The 18647-nt window shown below is 48.8% G+C and overlaps 1 protein-coding gene across 6 annotated transcripts in view; it reads left to right on the top strand.

Moving 5' to 3' along the window:
* The window catches only part of ST3GAL3 (ST3 beta-galactoside alpha-2,3-sialyltransferase 3), a 319352-nt gene that overhangs the window by 286296 nt on the left and 14409 nt on the right, over positions 1-18647 (top strand). For all 6 annotated transcript variants that reach the window (XM_058303745.2, XM_058303747.2, XM_058303746.2 and 3 more), the window contains 4 exons: positions 4047-4141; positions 7260-7323; positions 8047-8142; positions 8494-8680. In XM_058303745.2, coding sequence (XP_058159728.1) covers positions 4047-4141; positions 7260-7323; positions 8047-8142; positions 8494-8680 — 442 coding nt within the window. The remainder of the gene's footprint in view (positions 1-4046; positions 4142-7259; positions 7324-8046; positions 8143-8493; positions 8681-18647) is intronic.

Here is an 18647-nt window from a genome sequence, read left to right as displayed (position 1 = left end):
CCGAGAATCTGCATTTCTTTTTTGTTGTGTCATCTTGTTGTGTCAGCTCTCCGTGTGTGCAGTACCATTCTTGGGCAGGCTGAACTTTCTTTCATGCTGGGCAGCTCTCTTACGGGGCGCACTCCTTATGAATGGGGCTCCTGCAGGGGACACCCCTGTGTGGCAGGACACTCCTTGCACACATCAGCACTGCACAAGGGCCAGCTCCACATGGGTCAAGGAGGCCGGGGGTTTGAACCACAGGGTAGGCAGACGCCCTATCCATTGGGCCAAGTCCACTTCCCATGTATGGCATTACTTAAATTTGAAGGATAGCTTACCTCCCCAAGGCTGCAAAAGATGGAGATAAATGATCTCCTTACAATCAGGTGGACACCAATCACAAAAGTAAAGCCCTTATATTTCATTTTTCGTGTCTTTTTTTCAGCCCTATCAGATCCCAATGTTACTATGTACTTTTTAATGTTTATAAACCTATACTAATAATTAGTGTGAATTGCATTCTGATCCAATAATATTCATCTTTAGAAGCTGACAAAATCAGCTTATATTGTTGATTGCCTCTGCTGTGTTTTGACATCACTGTACTTATATGGACATTTTCTGTGAGCTGTGTGATTACTATGGTCAATATTATTATATCATTTAACAGTGGTAAAAAATAAGAAACTGGTCATACCAAAAAAAAGTGGGAAACGGACTTGGCCCAGTGGTTAGGGCGTCCGTCTACCACATGGGAGGTCTGCAGTTCAAACCCCTGGCCTCCTTGACCCGTGTGGAGCTGGCCCATGCTCAGTGCTGATGCGCGCGAGGAGTGCCCTGCGCAAGAAGCCCCACGCGCAAGGAGTGCACCCCATAAGGAGAGCCGCCCAGTGCGAAAGAAAGTGCAGCCTGCCCAGGAATGGCGCCGCCCACACTTCCCGTGCTGCTGACAACAACAGAAGCGGACAAAGAAACAAGACGCAGCAAATAGACACAGAGAACAGACAACCGGGGGGGGGGGGGGGGGCCGGGGAGAATTAAATAAATAAATAAAATCTTAAAAAAAAAAAAAGTGACAACAGTAGGGGCAAAGATTTTAAAGAAAATTTCCTTTATCAGGTCCATTTAGTATTTTTTTTTGCCATGTACTCTTTTTGTCTATTACTAATATGACAACTACTCTTTTGGTCATGTGTTCATTTGCCCATCCTTTTACATTTCACTTTTTTGGCTTGATTTGAGTTCCTACCAGCTGCTTATATTTTTTGTTATTTGTGTTTTAGGAGAAAATTGTGTCCTTTTGCATGAAAAAAAAAAAACTTCATAACATTTTTTAAAAATTTCAAAACAGTTTGAAAAATAATGTGGGGAAAAGAAAATCAGTACAGATATGTACCAAAAGGTCAGTTGTCTCTGTGGTATAAGATTATGTTTCTTTCTTTCTTTTTGCTTATCTCTATTTTTCCCAAAATTAACACATTAAAGACATCACAAAAAATAAAATTTTTTAAAAGTAAAAATTAATAAAGTCAACTTTTTACTCAGTTGGAAGAAAAGGCAGGAGAAAGGAAAAGGGAAAAATTGTTGAGATCATTTGGCTAGATCTTAGGAGATTTTGTTGGTATATGACATTAGTACATAGTGGGAAGTCAATAAAGTCCTGTCCAACAGAGCAAGACACATGTTATTGTTGACAGTTAGTAATGGGATTAGATGTCCAATTAGAAGAAAGAATGGAAGGGTTGGAGTAGTTCCAGGAAAAGAAAAACACTTGCCCGGAACTTTGCCATTAAGGGGAGGAGGGAAAAATTGGTTAATAGCAATAAAGGCATATACAGTTAAATGCACGCATCTCTTTTTTATTTCATTATTTATTTAGATGTTTAAGTTCTTGCACTAAGTTTTTACAAGCTGGAGAACACTGACAAATTATTTCTCTCATGGAACTATAGCCACACATTCCCAAACAGTATAAATATATGGTTGAACTAACATTAATATGCATCACCATTTTCTCAATTACATTATAAAACAAATTATCAAGTACCAAATATTAAGTTACACAGCTCAAAAAGCATATATAATATTAGATGTCTGGGAGTGGATGTGGCTCAAACAGTTGCCCACCTCCCATATGGGAGGTCCCAGGTTCAGTTCCCAGTGCCTCCTAAAGAAGACAAACTGACACAATGAGCTGATGTAATGAGATGATGCAGTGAGCTAGCACATGAGATGACACAATGAGGAGACACAGCAAGCAAGGAGTGGCTGTGACTCAATAAATTGGGCACCTGCCTCCCACATGGGAGATCCCAGGTTCAGTTCCCAGTGCCTCATGAAGAAGATGAGCAGACACTGCAAGCACAAACAATAAGCGACAGACGAGGGAACCGTCCTGGTGGGAGGGGGATAAATAACAAAAAAATCCTGTCCAAGCCCAACTCTGAGAAACTGTACAAAAATTTTTAAAGCTCAGTCACACTACAGAAGACGATGCTCTTGATGCAGGCTTATCCAGGGACCTTGTTTCCTTTGATATTACACATAGACCAGGACCAGGATCCTCTGGCAAAACATCAAATAATATTAATTTACTTAGATTTCATATACTAGGTATGAGAAATATACATTACCCTTGTACATTAGCAGGGAAATGTCCAAATTCAGCTGCTGGGATTGAAAAGTCCAAAGGAAAGCTGTTATGCAGGAATGGCCTTTCAAGGCTAGCACGTGTTGATTGATATCTTCCCTCTAGCAATGAATGCGATGGGGGAAGGAGCAGGGTTGAAAGTTTTGTGCCTTTTTCAAATTCACTTCAAAGTCTCTATTAATATTAGACCTCCAAGTGATATCTGATATTATTGTGGTGTTGGTGATGAGGTGATGAGAAATAAATGCTTATAGTCATAATACATTAGGATGGGTAAGTTCTAGCATTTGGGCTTGGAAGGACCTTTCCTCCAGCCTTCAGTTAGGCTGATTTGGGTTGAATCAGGAACAAAGAGACAGAACCACTGAGGCAAATCACCTTCCTTAGCCTAAGTCTAGACTTCCATGCATCTGTTCTTGGCCAGAAACCCTAACAGGTCCCTCTGCAAGACTCTCGGCACATAGTTCACGGCCAGATTTTGGCCAGCTTCTGGCTGCCAGGAACCCTGAAAAAAGTCTCAAAACCAGGGTGATAGGTTCCTTCTCCAAGCATTTCTGAAAAGCTAATTTCTCCTGTATCTTTCACTCTCTGCCCTACACCCCTCTGTATCCCTTCTGACTTTCTCCCACCCTTTCCAAATCTGCAATCTTCCCTGCCCCTCCTCTGCTTTCCCAAGAGCAAGGCTGACCTTTTTCCTTCTTTTCAACTTAGCATCACTTCACCCTTCTTTCTCTCCTCCCCTTAAACTCTGGACCCCTTCCCCACCTCCTCAGGAACTTAGTATCTCCCTTCTTTCTTTCTCTCCACTAAGCAATGTGCTCAAGTTTCTACTTGTCCAAAACTTTTCTTCAACTCTGCCTCCCAATCATAGGACACACTGCTTTTTCTTTCCCTTCTTTACCAAACTTCTGTCTCCTAGAGCTTTTAACCTGCTTTGCCCTCTCATCATGAATTATCTTTCTTCCTCATACTGGGTGGTCCACTTACCAGAATTCTCCCCCAAATTATGTCTCCCTGCACTGGCTGTATATTTTTGGATATTTTTCTCGTCAACTGGACAGTGTTCCCAGATTGCAGGAACAGTTTGGGCAGCAGTGACTATTTGATGAATGCGTGGATTACCTTCCACAGAGCTCCCAGCTCTGAGATGTTGATCCTGGTTGAGTGAATCTAGTCTCTCCTCTCCAATAGCTGACCACACAAGGACTGGCGGGCCTACTCCCTCAGACCCAGGCTCCACTGAACAGCCCTGCACAGCAGCTACCCCGTGAACACATGTGAGGGTGGGAGGGGGTGCTGGAATGTGGAGGGTGGCTTCCAGCGGATCCACAGCCAAAGGTGGAAGCACAGGAGTGCCAACGCGTACTCAGCCTCTCACGTTTGGGGGATCCTCAACAGCCCTGCTGTATTCCAGGTTCTCCAAGCCAGCACCCATGTTCCTGGATGACTCCTTCCGCAAGTGGGCTAGGATCCGGGAGTTTGTGCCGCCTTTTGGGATCAAAGGTCAAGGTAAGTTGGGAATCCTGGCCCACTCTATGTTAACATTTTACCAGACTTTCCTCCTATACTTCAGGACAGAGCTATGCCCTAAGAGGTCCCCATGCTGTGGACCTACTGCCCTCACCCCACCTGAGCCCACCCACAGCGATACTCTACTGTCTCTCCCTCTTTCCCTTCTTTTCTTTTTCCTTACTGCTTTGATGGATTATTTACTTTGTCAAGGGCCAGATATACAACAGTGAAGAAGACAGGTATGGTCCCTCTCCTCAGAAAGTTCCAGTCCAGTGGAGAGGATACAGACACTTAGAGTACTGGACCATAAGGACTGGTGAGGGAAGTACAGGGTGCTGTGAGAGCACAGAAGAAGGGATGCCAGAGATGTCAGCACCCCAGCACAGGGTTTGAGGAGGAAGCACCCAGAGAAAATGGAGGCCATCCCACAGGAATGCCCCTCAGTCTCCTCCGGCATCTTCTTCTGATGTTTTTCACCTTAACCTAGTCTCCCTTCAATCCTTTCTTATCCTGTCCATGGCTAATCCTTCTACCTAAGCAATGAACAGAAATTATCACCTTACATAACCTTAGGGACCTCACCCAGGCAGTTCCCACCTCACTCAAAACTTTCCCATCTCTAATGGTTAAACAGTTCCAACTTCTTGTCAAGTTCCACACTGTTTCATGGTAGGGTGGAAAAGAATTTGGACTTTAGGGTCAGACATAGAGGAATCAGATCCCAGTACTGCCTCTTTACTAGCTGTGACCTTGGACTGTTTCCTTAACCTTATCAGTTAAATGGAGAGAATAATACCATCATATAAGATTGTGGTCAATATTAAGTAAGTGTTAAAGGGGTGATATTATTTGGCCATGAGGATTTGAGAATGCCTGGATCCTCTGTCCAGCTGCCCACCCCTCCCTGACAGAAAGACAGTGGCCAGCAAACAGCCACTTTTGAACGGGGGCTTTGACCTCAAACCACCAGGGACAAATCTGATGGGTTGGATTGAACCATGTGAAGAACTCCTTTTTCCTGGGTCCAGGTAGCCTAGCAGACTATTCCTTTTCTCCTAAATCACACTTAAGACTCTGATCCTACAGCTGTGAGGGCCAGGAAAGGCTAATACATTGGCTAGAAAGAAGAGAGCACCTGCTTGTTTATGTCCTTTCTGCCACAGTTCCTCCTAGAAAATAAAACCCAATCCCTATCATTGACCTTGGCCAATTAGTAGCAACACACACTTCCTTATCAGAGGGAAGAAAGAAGGGGATCTGTGGCTTTCACTGAAGGTATATAGCCTAGACCATTCCTTAAAGGTTTATTTCACAACCCTGTTCTCATTCAATTTCTGGAAAGATTAGTTGTGCCTACTGTCTGCTCTTTCTCACCTTTTACTCCTGAAGAGTATCTTCCCCACCCTTCCAGTGAAGCTTCTCAGTTCCCCCATGAAAGCTAAAGGATATTCTTGAGTCCTTAACATGACCTCTCTGCTGCATCTGTCTTCCACCTCCTCTTTTTAAAAATGATATTTTTATTTTTTATTTTGGAGCCATCTTTTATTTATTTGAAATATTTCAGGCACACACAGAAAAGCATAAAGGATAATATAATGAACTCTCTGTAACCCCTACCCTGCCTAAGTAAAACATCAGATACAATTAAAGCTTTGTAATCTATTCCCCTTCTTCCCTTCAGGTCACCATTATTCTGTATTTGGTGTTATCATTCCTATGCCTGTTTATATATTTTTACTACTTATATATATGTCTAGTCGAAATATGCTATTTTTGGCATGCTTTTAAACTTTATAGGTGGCATCACTGTATATATAAAATCTACAGCTTGGTATTTTGCTCAACCTTATACTTTTTTGACTTATCTATATCGGTATACATATAGCTCTAGGTTTTTTTATTTTTCACTGCTTTGTATTATTCCATGTACCACATTTGGTCTATTTTCCTTTGGTGGACATTTAGGTTGCTCCCAGCATTTTGCTATTACAAACTGTTCTAGAAGGAGCATTCTCATATAAGCCTCCTTGAACAAATGTGTGAGCTTCCCAAAGCTCTACGCCCACAAGTTGCAAGATCTTAGTGTATGCACATCTACATCTTTATTTGATATTATTAAGTTGCTCTCCATTGTGGTTATACCAATTTACTTACTTCATCTTTGGGTTTTTATGTACACTATCTTTTACCTCCATAACAACCCTGCAAAGTAGGAATTACCGTCTTCATTTTAGAGAGGAGGAAACTAAAGCCCAGAGAATGCAGGTCACAGAGCTTGCAAGTAGCAGGGCCGGGCTTTGATTGCAAGGCCAAGTCTCTTTCCTCTCATTATACTGGAGTTTGCAAAGGAAGCAGTCATCTCTGCCAAAGCCAGAGAGAGGCCAAGAAGGATGGGGTCTGAACAGTGGTCACAAGATTTGAGAGCTCAGAGGTCATGGCGGTCCTGACTGACAGCAGCCTGAGTGGAGGCTAGGTGGGCAGAAGCCAGGCTCAGGGGCTGAAGTGGGAGTGGGAGATACGGAGGCAGACACAGGCTGGCAAAGAGCAGGAGGTAGGAGGTAGGCACTGAGAGGGAAGAAGGGAGGGGGAGACCGTAGCACAGGAGGCCAAGGGGTCTTGCTGAGACCAGTCTAGCCCTTAGGTCATTGGTTATCTCCATTTCCTGGTATCTGCTCAGTGTTTGGCCCTGGGGGCTCCGAGGTAGGCCTAGCAGAACTTGGTCTCTGTGTCTGAGTCGGTACTTTCACTGGGGGGAGACTGAGCTATTCCAGCTTCAGGAGATGTGTGTCCTTGGGGCCTAAGAATCTCCAGAAAACCAGACAGATTCCCCAGGATGGTTAGGGAAGCCCCGGGATAGAAACTGCAAGCCAGGGCTTGGGTGTAGCACCTGCCCAAGATTTGCCTGCCTGCCTGTTCTCCAGCCTCCCAATTTCCTTTCTCAGGGACAAAGTGAGGCCAGTGGCCCACCCCAACCTTGTCTTCTCCACAGCTGCCTCTCTCCACCTCTCCCCTAGCCCTGGGAACCTGTGCTGAGGCTGGCTGTATCTTAGATTGACAAACATTTTGTGGGAATTTAAGTGACCCTCTAACAGTAACCTCCCTCCTCTATTCACAGACAATCTGATCAAAGCCATCTTGTCAGTCACCAAAGAATACCGCCTGACCCCTGCCTTGGACAGGTGAGCCACTCGCTCCCCAACCCCCTCCGGCTGCCTGGCACATGTGGCGATGGCCAGGCCCAGCTGGGCCCTCCTGGACATGGGCAGATCCTCCAAGATATCCTCAGGTGCACATACAGTACAGACACTGGGGTGGCTGGAGCACACCAGCGGGGCCATCCCCCTGGGCTTGCACCCCTGTGGGCTACACGTGGCTCTGGAGCCCCCGGAGAGAAGAAATTCCAGGGTCATGGGAGGGAGAAGCAAACTGAGTAGGGCTCCCTGTGCAGCTGCTGGGAGCCTGGGCTTTTGAGTTGGAAACAAAAGCAGCCTGGCGTCCCAGAGCCTCCATCCCTGTTCCCCTCGTCTTCTTACTTCTCTGGTGAAGCCCTCAAGTTCAGTCTACTTTTCCCTCTTCCCTGAAAGCTGCCAAAACTCTGCAAACCCTTAGAGAAACTTGACCCCAAAATGCCATTCTGGGGCCCCTTTCCTTCATCCCCAGCTCATACACAAGCCCTTGCCAGACCTGTGTTTTCTGGGGAAGGGTCAGAGATTAAGGAGGGCTGGGGACTGCTAAGTGACCCGGCTACCCACAGTATGGTCTTGGCTTCCTGCCAGAAATGCTGCCGAAAGTTCTCAGGTCTTCATCCTCCATCCCAGCCTGGTCGTGGCCAAGGGCGTGGGGTCCAGGCCCAAAGGGGCAGGGGACAGCTCTCCACAGGGGTCTCTGTCTCTCTCCCCCAGCCTCAGCTGCCGCCGCTGTATTATCGTGGGCAATGGAGGCGTCCTTGCCAACAAGTCTCTAGGATCACGAATTGACGACTATGACATTGTAGTCAGGTGAGCTGCCCAACAGTGCCTCAGGCACCTGAGTGTCCTGGCCCAAATCCTGAGCCCTGTGCCCCATGAGAACTGTCCATCTGTCTGTCCATCTGGCCAGTTGGGCTGGGGGTGAGCAGAAGCCTTAAGAATAGCCCTGGGTTGGTGAGCTTTGGAATGAAGAATATTGTGTCTCCAGGTGCCTGGGCGCCCCATGCTCTGCAGCTGGGCATGTGTTTAGGGGGTGTTCTGGGGTCAGGGTGTGTCCCTCAACACAGGCCCATGTATCTGAGAGCCTCAGCGTTCTTGGTGCCCCCTCCCTGCCACATGCATTGGGCTCCAGGCAGGCTCTGACCGGCCCACTCTCTGTAGACTGAACTCAGCACCAGTGAAAGGCTTTGAGAAGGACGTGGGCAGCAAAACTACACTGCGCATCACCTACCCGGAGGGCGCCATGCAGCGGCCGGAGCAGTACGAACGAGATTCTCTCTTTGTCCTCGCCGGCTTCAAGTGGCAGGACTTCAAGTGGTTGAAGTACATCGTCTACAAAGAGAGAGTGGTGAGAGCTCCCTGCAGCCACCAGCTTCTTCCCCTCTGGCTCTGGGCCTTGCCTGGCCTCCCCCAGCTTTCAAGTCATCCCCTTTGCCCTGAGCCCTGCAAAGAACAAGTAGGAGCTTTTCAAAAGGAGCCTTAATGACGCAAAAGGTACCCAAAGGCAACCAAGGACAGACAGGCCAGGAGATGTCAAGTCACTGGCCCAGACGCCTGGGTCTGCTATGCCTGGTTTCTGCTACCTGCCCCCAGATACCCAGGCCACAGGTCTCTCTCAACCATCTCTAGCTATACTCTGACCCAGATCCTGAATCTCTTCCCAACAGCCCCTGTGGGCCCTTTCCTGCCTTGGATCCCAGGGCTAAGGAAAGCTCTTACCTGGCAAGTCCCAATGTTCTTCCCTGACCTTGTCATTCCTCCCCGGCTGTGAGGTCTCTCTGACTCTGGTCTTAGGGGTGCTGCCCTCTTCCCAGCCAGGGGAGGAAGGCCATATTTGGGCCCTGGGGCCGTTCTGCAGGAAGAGCAGACCCTCCAGCTCCCAGACTCAGAAGTCTTGGCTTCTCTCTACTTCGTGCTTTTACTTCTGGCCTGCAGCTGGGTCCCCAACCTGCCATTGAGTCTGGTTCCACTCTTCAGGGATGATCCAATTCTGTACTCATTGCTCTGGACAGGCAGGGTCTGGCCCATTTCTTTAGGGAGCTTATGTGGCAGAGTAGGGAAGCCTGCTCTGAGGAGACCACACACTGAGTCCCCTCTGAGACCTGTATTTCTCAGATCCAGGTCTCCAGGGTCACCTGCCAACTTGTCTGGGCCCATCCTCCCTCCAACCAGTTGTCCCCAGTTGCCCTAGGGGAGGAGTACTGCAGAGTTCAGGTCATTCTTCCATTCCCTAAACCTCTCAGAGGAGGATGATGGCAGACAACCCACTGCCTACAGTAAGAAGCCAATTGTTCTTTCTGGAGGTTTAGAGGAGAGCTGGGGTCAGGAACAGCTTAACCTGCCTGTTGTGGTCTCACTGCAATTTGGTTTAACTTCGCAGCCTTTTCCCGAGCAAAGCCAAGTGCAGGCAATGTCGAGTAGGTAGCAAGAGAGAGAGAAGACAGAAGTCAGGTCCAGAAATTCAGGTAGGTAGGACAGTGGGAAAGGGAAGCCCATCTCAGAACCAGGCTGAATGAGACCGATGGCTCCATGGGTCGTCATTTAGCTGTGGCCAGCCCTGGCTGCAGACGGACCTACTGCCCACCTGAACTAGACGGAGACTGCAGCTGACCAAGCACCCCACTGGGTTAGAACTCTAGTGTCCTCAGAGCCCATCTCTTGGCCTGGTAGATAATAAAATTAAGATCACAGGTAGGCACTTGGAAGAGAGAAATGGGAGGAAATTTGGTTTGCCTTGGTGAACCTCAGGGAGCCTGGGAATTGCTATCTTACCTGGCCTTCTGCCCATCTGCCCATCCCCTCCTGATACATCTTTTCTTTGCCCATGGTCAGCTATCAAAGCGTCCCTTCAGGACGGGAGCTCCTGGAGGCAGGGCGAGGACTCATTTGCCGTTTTGACCCCTCAGTGCCCAGTCACCATAAAGGTTTGAGAATAGTCTAGAATTGACTCAAACACCAGTCCTGCTTCCTGCTAGGCAGACTGTGATAGAACATGCAACCCAAGTAAGGAGGCCAGGCCAAACGGGTGGGATGGGGCCAGCCAGGTGGGCATTTATCACATGTTCCTTCTAAGGACACCAAGGTCAGTTAATTCAAAGCCTTTAACAGTTCATCCAAGGGAGTAAGGGAAAAAAGAAGAAAAGAAAGGAAGCCAACTAGAGTCAGAAGACGCTATACATGGGCCACTCAGGAGGCAGGCAGCGGGGCCCCGGCTTTTCCCAGGAAGACAAGAGATCTTTCCAGTAGGCAGGTCTAGGGTACTAGAGCAGCTGAGATGAGGAAGTGAGGGGAGGCACAGTCTCATCCTTGCTGATGTTTGTTCCTTGGCCTGGCCATGCTCAGGGACCTAGGACTAGCCTTGGGTAGGTGAGAACTCCTTCCCAGGTTTGGTTAGGGTGGCTAGGGAAGGTAGAGAGGAGATGGGGATGAGTCCACCAAAGTTCCCTGGACCTTCCCTAGCTCTAATGTCAGAGATGATTTGAGCCTTCAGTGAGCTGCCAGGGGGTTTCCAGTGATGCCCATCTCCCAACACTCAGGGTAGGCTTCCTCAGGCCCTTTTAGCTACCCTAGAGGCCTCTTCCTTGGAGCCCTCCCTCCTCTCACTCCTCTTCCCAGGCCCAGGGCTAATGCATGCCTGGACTGCTTCCACTTCTCTGGCATCTGAGACTCAGTGAATGTGCGAGAAGCTGCTTCTCCAAGCTCCCCCACCACACACACACCTTCCCATCTGGTGCCCTAATATGGGGCACCAGCCACAGGCTTGTCCTGCTCTCGCAGTGATGTCTCCAGCCATGCAGCTGCTGGGCTGCTGGCAAGCTCTCCACACCTGTCTGGAGCCTCACCTGCAGAATTCTGGTAGGAGGCACCTCTATTCTTGAGCCGAAGCCTGGCTGCGGAGGGCTGGAACAGGTCTTAGGGCTCAGTCACGCCTGCTGCCTGCCTCTCTCTTCACACAAGCAGTCACTCATTGTGTGTGACCTTCTGGTCCCAGGGGTCCTGTTGGGTGTGGGAAGGGGAAAGATGTGGGAAGGGGAAGGCGGAACGGCCCAGAAACAGCCTGTGCAACAGCTGTCCCTACTGCCTCTCTATGGGAGCTCTTCTCTCACCCTTCATGTCCATTTGATTCCCTGCTTGACTGGACAGTGGTTCAGATAACTGCAAAGAAGGTACAAAGAGGCCTTGTATCCCTAGAGTCTAAATGTTGCCAGATCCCAGGAGCCCTGAGGAAGCCAGCAAGCAGCTGTAGAGAGCTCCCAGCGGGCCGTGTGTGCTCAGAGCAGCTGAGAAGAGCCCCAGTGCTGTGGGCCAGTCGGGAAGCTGAGGTTGGGAGGCAGGGCAGAAGCAGGGAGAAGGGGTGGAGCTTGTATAAGACCGCAGCGGGAGAAGGCTGCCTCCAGCCCATGTGAAATTCTTCACGGAGGCACATCTGGCATCCATCTTCCATGTGCTCATGCATTTAACAGACATTTATTGAGGTGCTCTCTGGGCTGGCGCTGTGCTGGTCACTGGGAATGCAGAGAACAATCAAAAGCGGTCCTGACCTGGAGTCGCTGGCACTGTGTGTGCAGCAAGATGGGGGGCACTGTGGTGGGGAGACCCTATACCAGCCTTGCCGGCAGGCAGGGCAGGAGGAGGCCTCCTGCACGAAGTCACTCCTGAGCGGGACCCCAGTAGAGGGCCAGGGAGAGGTGTCACAAGCACGGGGGACAGCATGTGCAGTGGCCCAGAGAGACGGTGCTCCGCTCGGGTATCTGTAAGCCACGCTGCGGGGCCAGAGACCGCGACGCGGGAGGTGGTGTGTCAGGAGCCTGCTGACCCTGGCAGCCTGGGTGTTTGAGGAAACTTGGAGTCATCATCCTGCCCTACATGGAGCCCTGGGGCCTGGAGGGGACAGGACCAGTGAGAGGCAGAGCTTGGGGCCAGTCCCTCAGGCCCATCCTCCTGCCCCTGCCCCCTCCCCCCCACCCCCCCGGGAAGTCCAGTAAGTCCAGTAAGTCACTGCTACCCAGGCCCTGGGGGACTGCCTTCCCAGCCCGCCTTGCTCCCGCCTCCTCCCTGCCCAGCTCACTTCTGGAAAGGAAAGCTGGCCTCCCTGATGCTAGCCTCTGACTGGGCGTCAATTCAGCGAGGCCCCGCCTGGGCAACGTTAGCGTGGGTGTGGCCCCAGCCCTGCCCGGAGAGGGGAGAGTGAAGGACAAGCGACACAGCCTAGACCTTCCAGCTCAAGCTCAGTCCTGGGGGAGGGGCCCGGGAGGGGGGAGGCATCAAAGGGGCCGGCCAGGGCCCCACATTAATACCCAGGGGAGCTGAGTCCCTAGATTTGAGAGAGGGGTAAGCACTCAGGCCCCTCAGTCATACAGACATGGGTTTACATTTAAAGTCTGGCTCTCCTTAGCTGGGTTACTTTAGGCAAATCACCTAACCGTCCTAAGATTTAGCCTTCTCTATAAAACAGGAGTAGTACCACCTTCACACTCAAGGGTGTTTTAAAAATTACACAAGATGAAATGTAGAAGCACCTAGCACAGTGCTTGGCACTTCATGAGTTCTCAGTCTAGGGCAAGTGTAAATGCTATTTTGTTGTTGTTGTTGTTGTTTTGTTTTTTTAAAGATTTATTTATTTATTTATTCCCCCCCCCCAGTTGTCTGTTCTCTGTGTCTATTTGCTGCGTCTTGTTTCTTTGTCCGTTTCTGTTGTCGTCAGCAGCACTGGAAGTGTGTGCGGCACCATTCCTGGACAGGCTGCACTTTCTTGTGCGCTGGGCAGCTCTCCTTACAGGTGCACTCCTTGCGCGTGGGGCTCCCCTACGCGGGGAACACCCCTGTGAGGCGTGGCACTCCTTGCGCGCATCAGCACTGCGCATGGGCCAGCTCCACACGGGTCAAGGAGGCCCGGGGTTTGAACCGCGGACCTCCCATGTGGTAGACGGACGCCCTAACCACTGGGCCAAGTCCGTTTCCCGTGAATGCTGTTTTTAATTTATTTTCAGTGCTGGTGGTTCTGTTGGAAGAGCCCATTTGCACTGGGGAGTAAAGCATTGTTCTGTGTGGGTTGCAGGGCCTGACCTAGGAGGTGACTAAAAAGAGGGGCCGGAAGCCAAGCCTAGAGGAGGGAGAGAAAGCAGGGGTGGGCCAAGTATCAGGAAATCCAAGGCACACAGGGTCCCCAGGTCCCTGAATATGAGACCTAATTGGGCCAGGCCCCAGTGGCCTTGAACATCCATCTGCACCCAACCCTGAGAGGGATACAGAACCTTAGGAGGGTGTCTGCCTAGAGGGTGCCCAGTGGGAGCACCACCTCGCCTGTGCACCTAACAGGTGTGGCACTGGCACACACCATGACCTCCTCCTGCTTGCGGAGGCCTCTGCTGAGCCAGCATTCGTGGGCCCCACCCCACAAGCCCCAGACCTCTGCGACTGGCTCAGCTTCCTTTGCAGCCATCTCCAAGGGACACAGCTTTCTTTCACCCATACCTCTTATACCTTGTGAGGACCTTGAAGACTTCAATCTCCCTCCCCTTTGCCATATCCTGACCATTGCTCCTCCACCTTCAGATAAAAGATGCTCAGGAATTGAGGCTCATGTCATCGCCTTATCACCCTCTGCTTCTCTTCATTGCTGTCACCTGTCAGCTCTTGGTTACACTGTCTCATAATTATTATCTTCCTGTTCCTTCTCCTCCACCTATTCCTCTTCCCCCTCCTCTTCCTTCTCGCTTTCTGCCCTCTCTATCATCATCATCATCATCATCATCATCATCATCATCATCACTATCATTCAGTTCTCATTATGACCCTATAAGATAGGTACTATTATTATCTCCATTTTGGAGATTGCAAAACTGAGGCACAGAGAGAATGAGTTACTTGCTTAAGGTCACCCCACTAGTTAAGTACATGCTAGAGCTGAATTCAAACTCAGCTCTGACTGTACATATTACCCTGTGCATATTACCTGGCCATATTACCCTCCTGTTTAAAATCCTCCATCGATCAGCTTCTATCTGGCACAGCCTTTAAGAGCCACTGTTTACTGAGCTCTTCCACATGCCAGGCCCTGTGCTGCATGATTTCCCAGCCAACATCTCAACATCCCTATGAGGCCGGTGCTATGGGTAGTAGTAAGTGGTTATGGACCAAAGGTGTCTCATTTATTGTCAAACTTTTTAACCATTGAACTAAAACCTCTCTTATTTGCTCCATGATTCATTCATTCAGCAAATCCAAATTAACCACCCAAATCACATGGAGCCATGTGCTTCACACACCATCTCCTCACTTGACAATGCTCTTGCCCCCCATCTTTCTCTGCACGAGCCAGCCCAGTACCAGGGAATCACACAGGGAGAATGAAATTCCAGCTGGGGTTGTAACATGTTAATGCTGTCTTGCCAGCATCTTGCTGCTGCTTGACTTTCCTGTGTCCTGTCCCCTGCTCACTATTCTCAGAGCCCCTACCTTGGCCGTCCTTTTCAGTTCTGCTATACCTCTATCCCTCCTCCCCATAGAAATCTCATATCGAGCCTCCAAAGGGAAAATACTCTCAACTTCCCAGGCCCTAATCTAAAAGCATACCTGTATCCCCATCCATCCCTACATCCCCCTTGCCATCCTTCCCATTGCTTCCTTGTTCAAGGTCACCTTTTTACTATGTTCTTTTTGCCTGGGTTTTTTATTGTTTTTAAAGGCAGTACTGGCTTGGATTTTTAATGAGAAGCTCCGCGCCCAGCCTGTTGTAAATAAATCCTTTTTCCTTCCCTCCCCCCAAAAATAAAAATAAAGGCAGTACTGGGGATTGAACCCAGGACCTCGTACATGGGAAGCAAGCGCTCAGCCACTGAGCTCTACCTGCTCCCCTTCTCCTGTGTTCTGGATACCATCTGCTTCCACTTTCTCAGGAACCATCTCCTTTCATTTGTCTCATTTCTCACCTCTTTACTGGATCCTCGACACATATCTATAATTTCTTCAGGTCTTTCTCATTTTAAAAAATAAAAGCCCTCCCTTTACCTTATGTTTGCCATCTCTCCTTCCTTTCTCTTTTGAGTTTCTAGAAAAAGTGAGCACCTGTACTAGCATCTCCAGGTTTTCTCCTTCTACTTCTCAGTCCTCTCCAGTCTGGCTTCCAAACACACCCCCTACTGGCAGTGACCTCCTGATTCTAACCCAGTGGACTCAACCTCTGGCCTCCCTTTAAAGGAGCAATTTGTCAGCAAATATCTTGTATTTACTATGTACCAGGTGCAGTGCTAGGTTCTAGGAATGGTCCCCAATTGGTACAAACTCATGACCAAAAACCTGGGAAACTCCCTTGATTCCTTCATCTCCTTTGCTTTTTATTTTTATTTTATTTTTATTTTTTTAAAGATTTATTTATTTATTTGTTTCTCTCCCCTTCTCAGCCCCCTGCCACAGTTGTCTGTTCTCTGTGTCTATTTGCTGCGTGCCCTTTGTCCGCTTCTGTTGTTGTCAGTGGCACAGGAATCTGTGTTTCTTTTTGTTGCGTCATCTTGCTGTGTCAGCTCTCCGTGTGTGCAGCACTATTCCTGGGCAGGCTGCACTTTCTTTCGCGCTGGGCGGCTCTCCTTATGGGGCGCACTCCTTGTGCGTGGGGCTCCCCTACGCGGGGGACACCCCCGTGTGGCATGGCACTCCTTGCGCGCATCAGCACTGCGCATGGGCCAGCTCCACACGGGTCAGGGAGGCCTCGAATTTGAACCGCGAACCTCCCATGTGGTAGACAGACACCCTAACCACTGGGCCAAGTCCGCTTCCCTCCTTTGCTTTTTATATTCAGTCATTCACTCTCCAGGTCTGTTGATTCTCCCTTCTAAAAAATTCTTGCTTGGATTATTCCAGCAGCTTCTTATCTCTCTACTTCACTCAGGTGCCCCTCCAGTTCATTCTCTGTATCCAAAGGAATCATCCTAAAATGGCGATCTGGCTGGTTCATTCTCATGCTCTAATGGTTCCCCATTTCCTACAAGTAGTAGTTCTCCAAGTAGGATCCTCAGACCAGCAGTGTCAACATCCCTTGGAAATTTTTCAGAAATATACATTTCTCAGGACCCATCCTGGGCCTTCTGAATGAGAAGCTCTGGGGTGGGCCCAGCAGTCTGTTTTAATAAGCCCTCCAGGTGATTTGGATAGAGGTTCCCTTGTGAGAACCACTGACCTGCAGGATAAAATTCCAACTCTATAGCTCAGTGAGTGCCCCAGGACCTGCCCCTTCCCAGGCCCTAGCTTGTCCTTGCCACTCCTTCTTGCCCTCAACAAGTACTCTTCACTCTGGCTATACTCAAATACGTACCCCATTTCACACCTCCACATCTTGGCTGGCTCCCCTTTCCAAGGCTGTATTAGACACTCCTCTTCTGAGTCCCCTCCATAACTCCCATTGTACATTGGGGTTATCCCTATAAGTCTAGCACCTCTGGCAGTGTTTGAAATGTGATTGGCATAGGTAAATGAATAAATAAAAGTGGAAACTGAGGCCCAGAGTAAGGCAGTAACTTCCGGAGAGTCAGGATTCCAACCCAAATCTTCTGGCTCCACCAGGGCTCTTTCCACTCTTTTGTGGCCCCGGGAGATCATTCTTTTAGATTCAGACCTTGGCATCCTTTTACTCTCTTCTTGCCTCTCCAGGGCATCCCTTTCCTCTCAGCCATGTTTGTTCTTCCCTCTGCAGTTCCAAGATCATTCTCCTTGATAAAGAAATGAAAACTAAAAGTCCCTGGCAGCTCAGCCTCTTCTGGTCGCCTGTCAGCATCACACAGGCGGCCCCATGCTGACTCCTTTTTTTGTTCATTGCTTTTTCCAAATATAGTTTCTAAAAGGTTTTTTGACCCTCTCCTCAAAGCATACAGCAAAATAAATTCCAAATGGACTAGAAAGTAAAATATAAAAATACAACCAAAGGGAAATTTAAAGAAAGTAGAATGGAGATCAAATTCCTGGAGGGGAAAGACTTTTCAAGGCACAGAGTGTTAGAAGAAATCGGGTTTGATGATATATGAAAATCTAAACTAAGTTTTAAAAAAATAAAGACGATACCACAATTCTTTGAAAAGTATATTTGACCCCAGCAGATCTTGGGCAAAAGACTGAACAGCCAGTTCACACAGACGGAAATATAACTAATAAACTAAAACAGAAATATGTTTAGCCTTTCTCGCAGCCAGAGAAATTCATTTGAAAACAATAGGGGCCATATCTCAACTATCAAATTTTCAAAGAATGTGATTAAAAGATAATACATGATGCTGGCAAGAATGCAGTGTGAAAGGTGCCCTAAAAAGCTACTGGTAAGATTTTTAGAAAGGAAATGGCACTTGGTACCAAGAGCCATCACCCAAAACAGGGAAAAAATCTGCACATAAAGATTCTCATTAAGGTGTTATTTGTAATGCCCAAATCCAAATATAACCTAAGGGATTTGGTATGTAAATTATGGCTCAGCTACTGGATGGTCCATAAGGCAGTGGGGTCTTGGACCCATTGTCACAGCCACTCTTTCCCTGCTCCATTGATGTGGGAAAGGACCGGGGAAAATAGCACTGGTTTAGTATTAGGAACTGAAACCAGGCTCTTCCTCTGTGACAACCCATGCCTTTGATTTTCATTTTCCTCTTCTGTAAAATGGGGGTGATAGAGGCTTCCAGGTGTGGCTGCCTGTTACTGTTACAAGGACTGAGGCAGTGCAGGAGAGAACCTCAACACACTGCGCTCACGCGAGGATGACAGTCATCCTCTGAGAAGTGAGTTTTAGCAAGGCCAGCATTGCTGGCCCCCTCCTCTCAGGCTGGCTGAGAGCAGAATGCCCAGGCATGGGACCCAAGAGGGGTGCCTTGGGGAGCGCGACAGGGCCCGGGCACAAGGGAACAAACACCGCCAGGTCAAGAAGCCCCAGCCACCTGTTTCTTGGCCTCCAGGACATTTGTAAAAGCCCTGGGTCCTGCTGCAGCCCCTTCTTATAGACCTGGGCCAGACGACGAGAAGGAAGACAAGTGTTTCAGGCACAGAGCATAGCACTGGCAAAGAGCATGGTCTATTTAGTGACTTTAAAACAACTCAGTATAAAATAAATAAATAGCTTAAAATTTTAAATGATGATAATTCAGTATACCGGGAGTATGGACTGGGTCTGGTAGTGCCCTTAGACCTGGGCTCCACTCTGGCCCTTCTTTGGCCACATCCTTCCCGTGGAGTCAGGGACAAACTGCAGAACCAAAGGACTGTGCCCGTCCCGGATCCTTCCTCTTTGTTAGACCATTACCAGGAAGCAGGGACCCCAGAATTTCCTGCCCTAGCCATGC

This window comes from Dasypus novemcinctus, chromosome 9 (assembly GCF_030445035.2).
Source record: "Dasypus novemcinctus isolate mDasNov1 chromosome 9, mDasNov1.1.hap2, whole genome shotgun sequence".
Lineage (NCBI taxonomy): Eukaryota > Metazoa > Chordata > Mammalia > Cingulata > Dasypodidae > Dasypus > Dasypus novemcinctus.
Note: the sequence above shows the minus strand (reverse complement) of the source record. Positions and strands in the feature narration are given on the sequence as shown.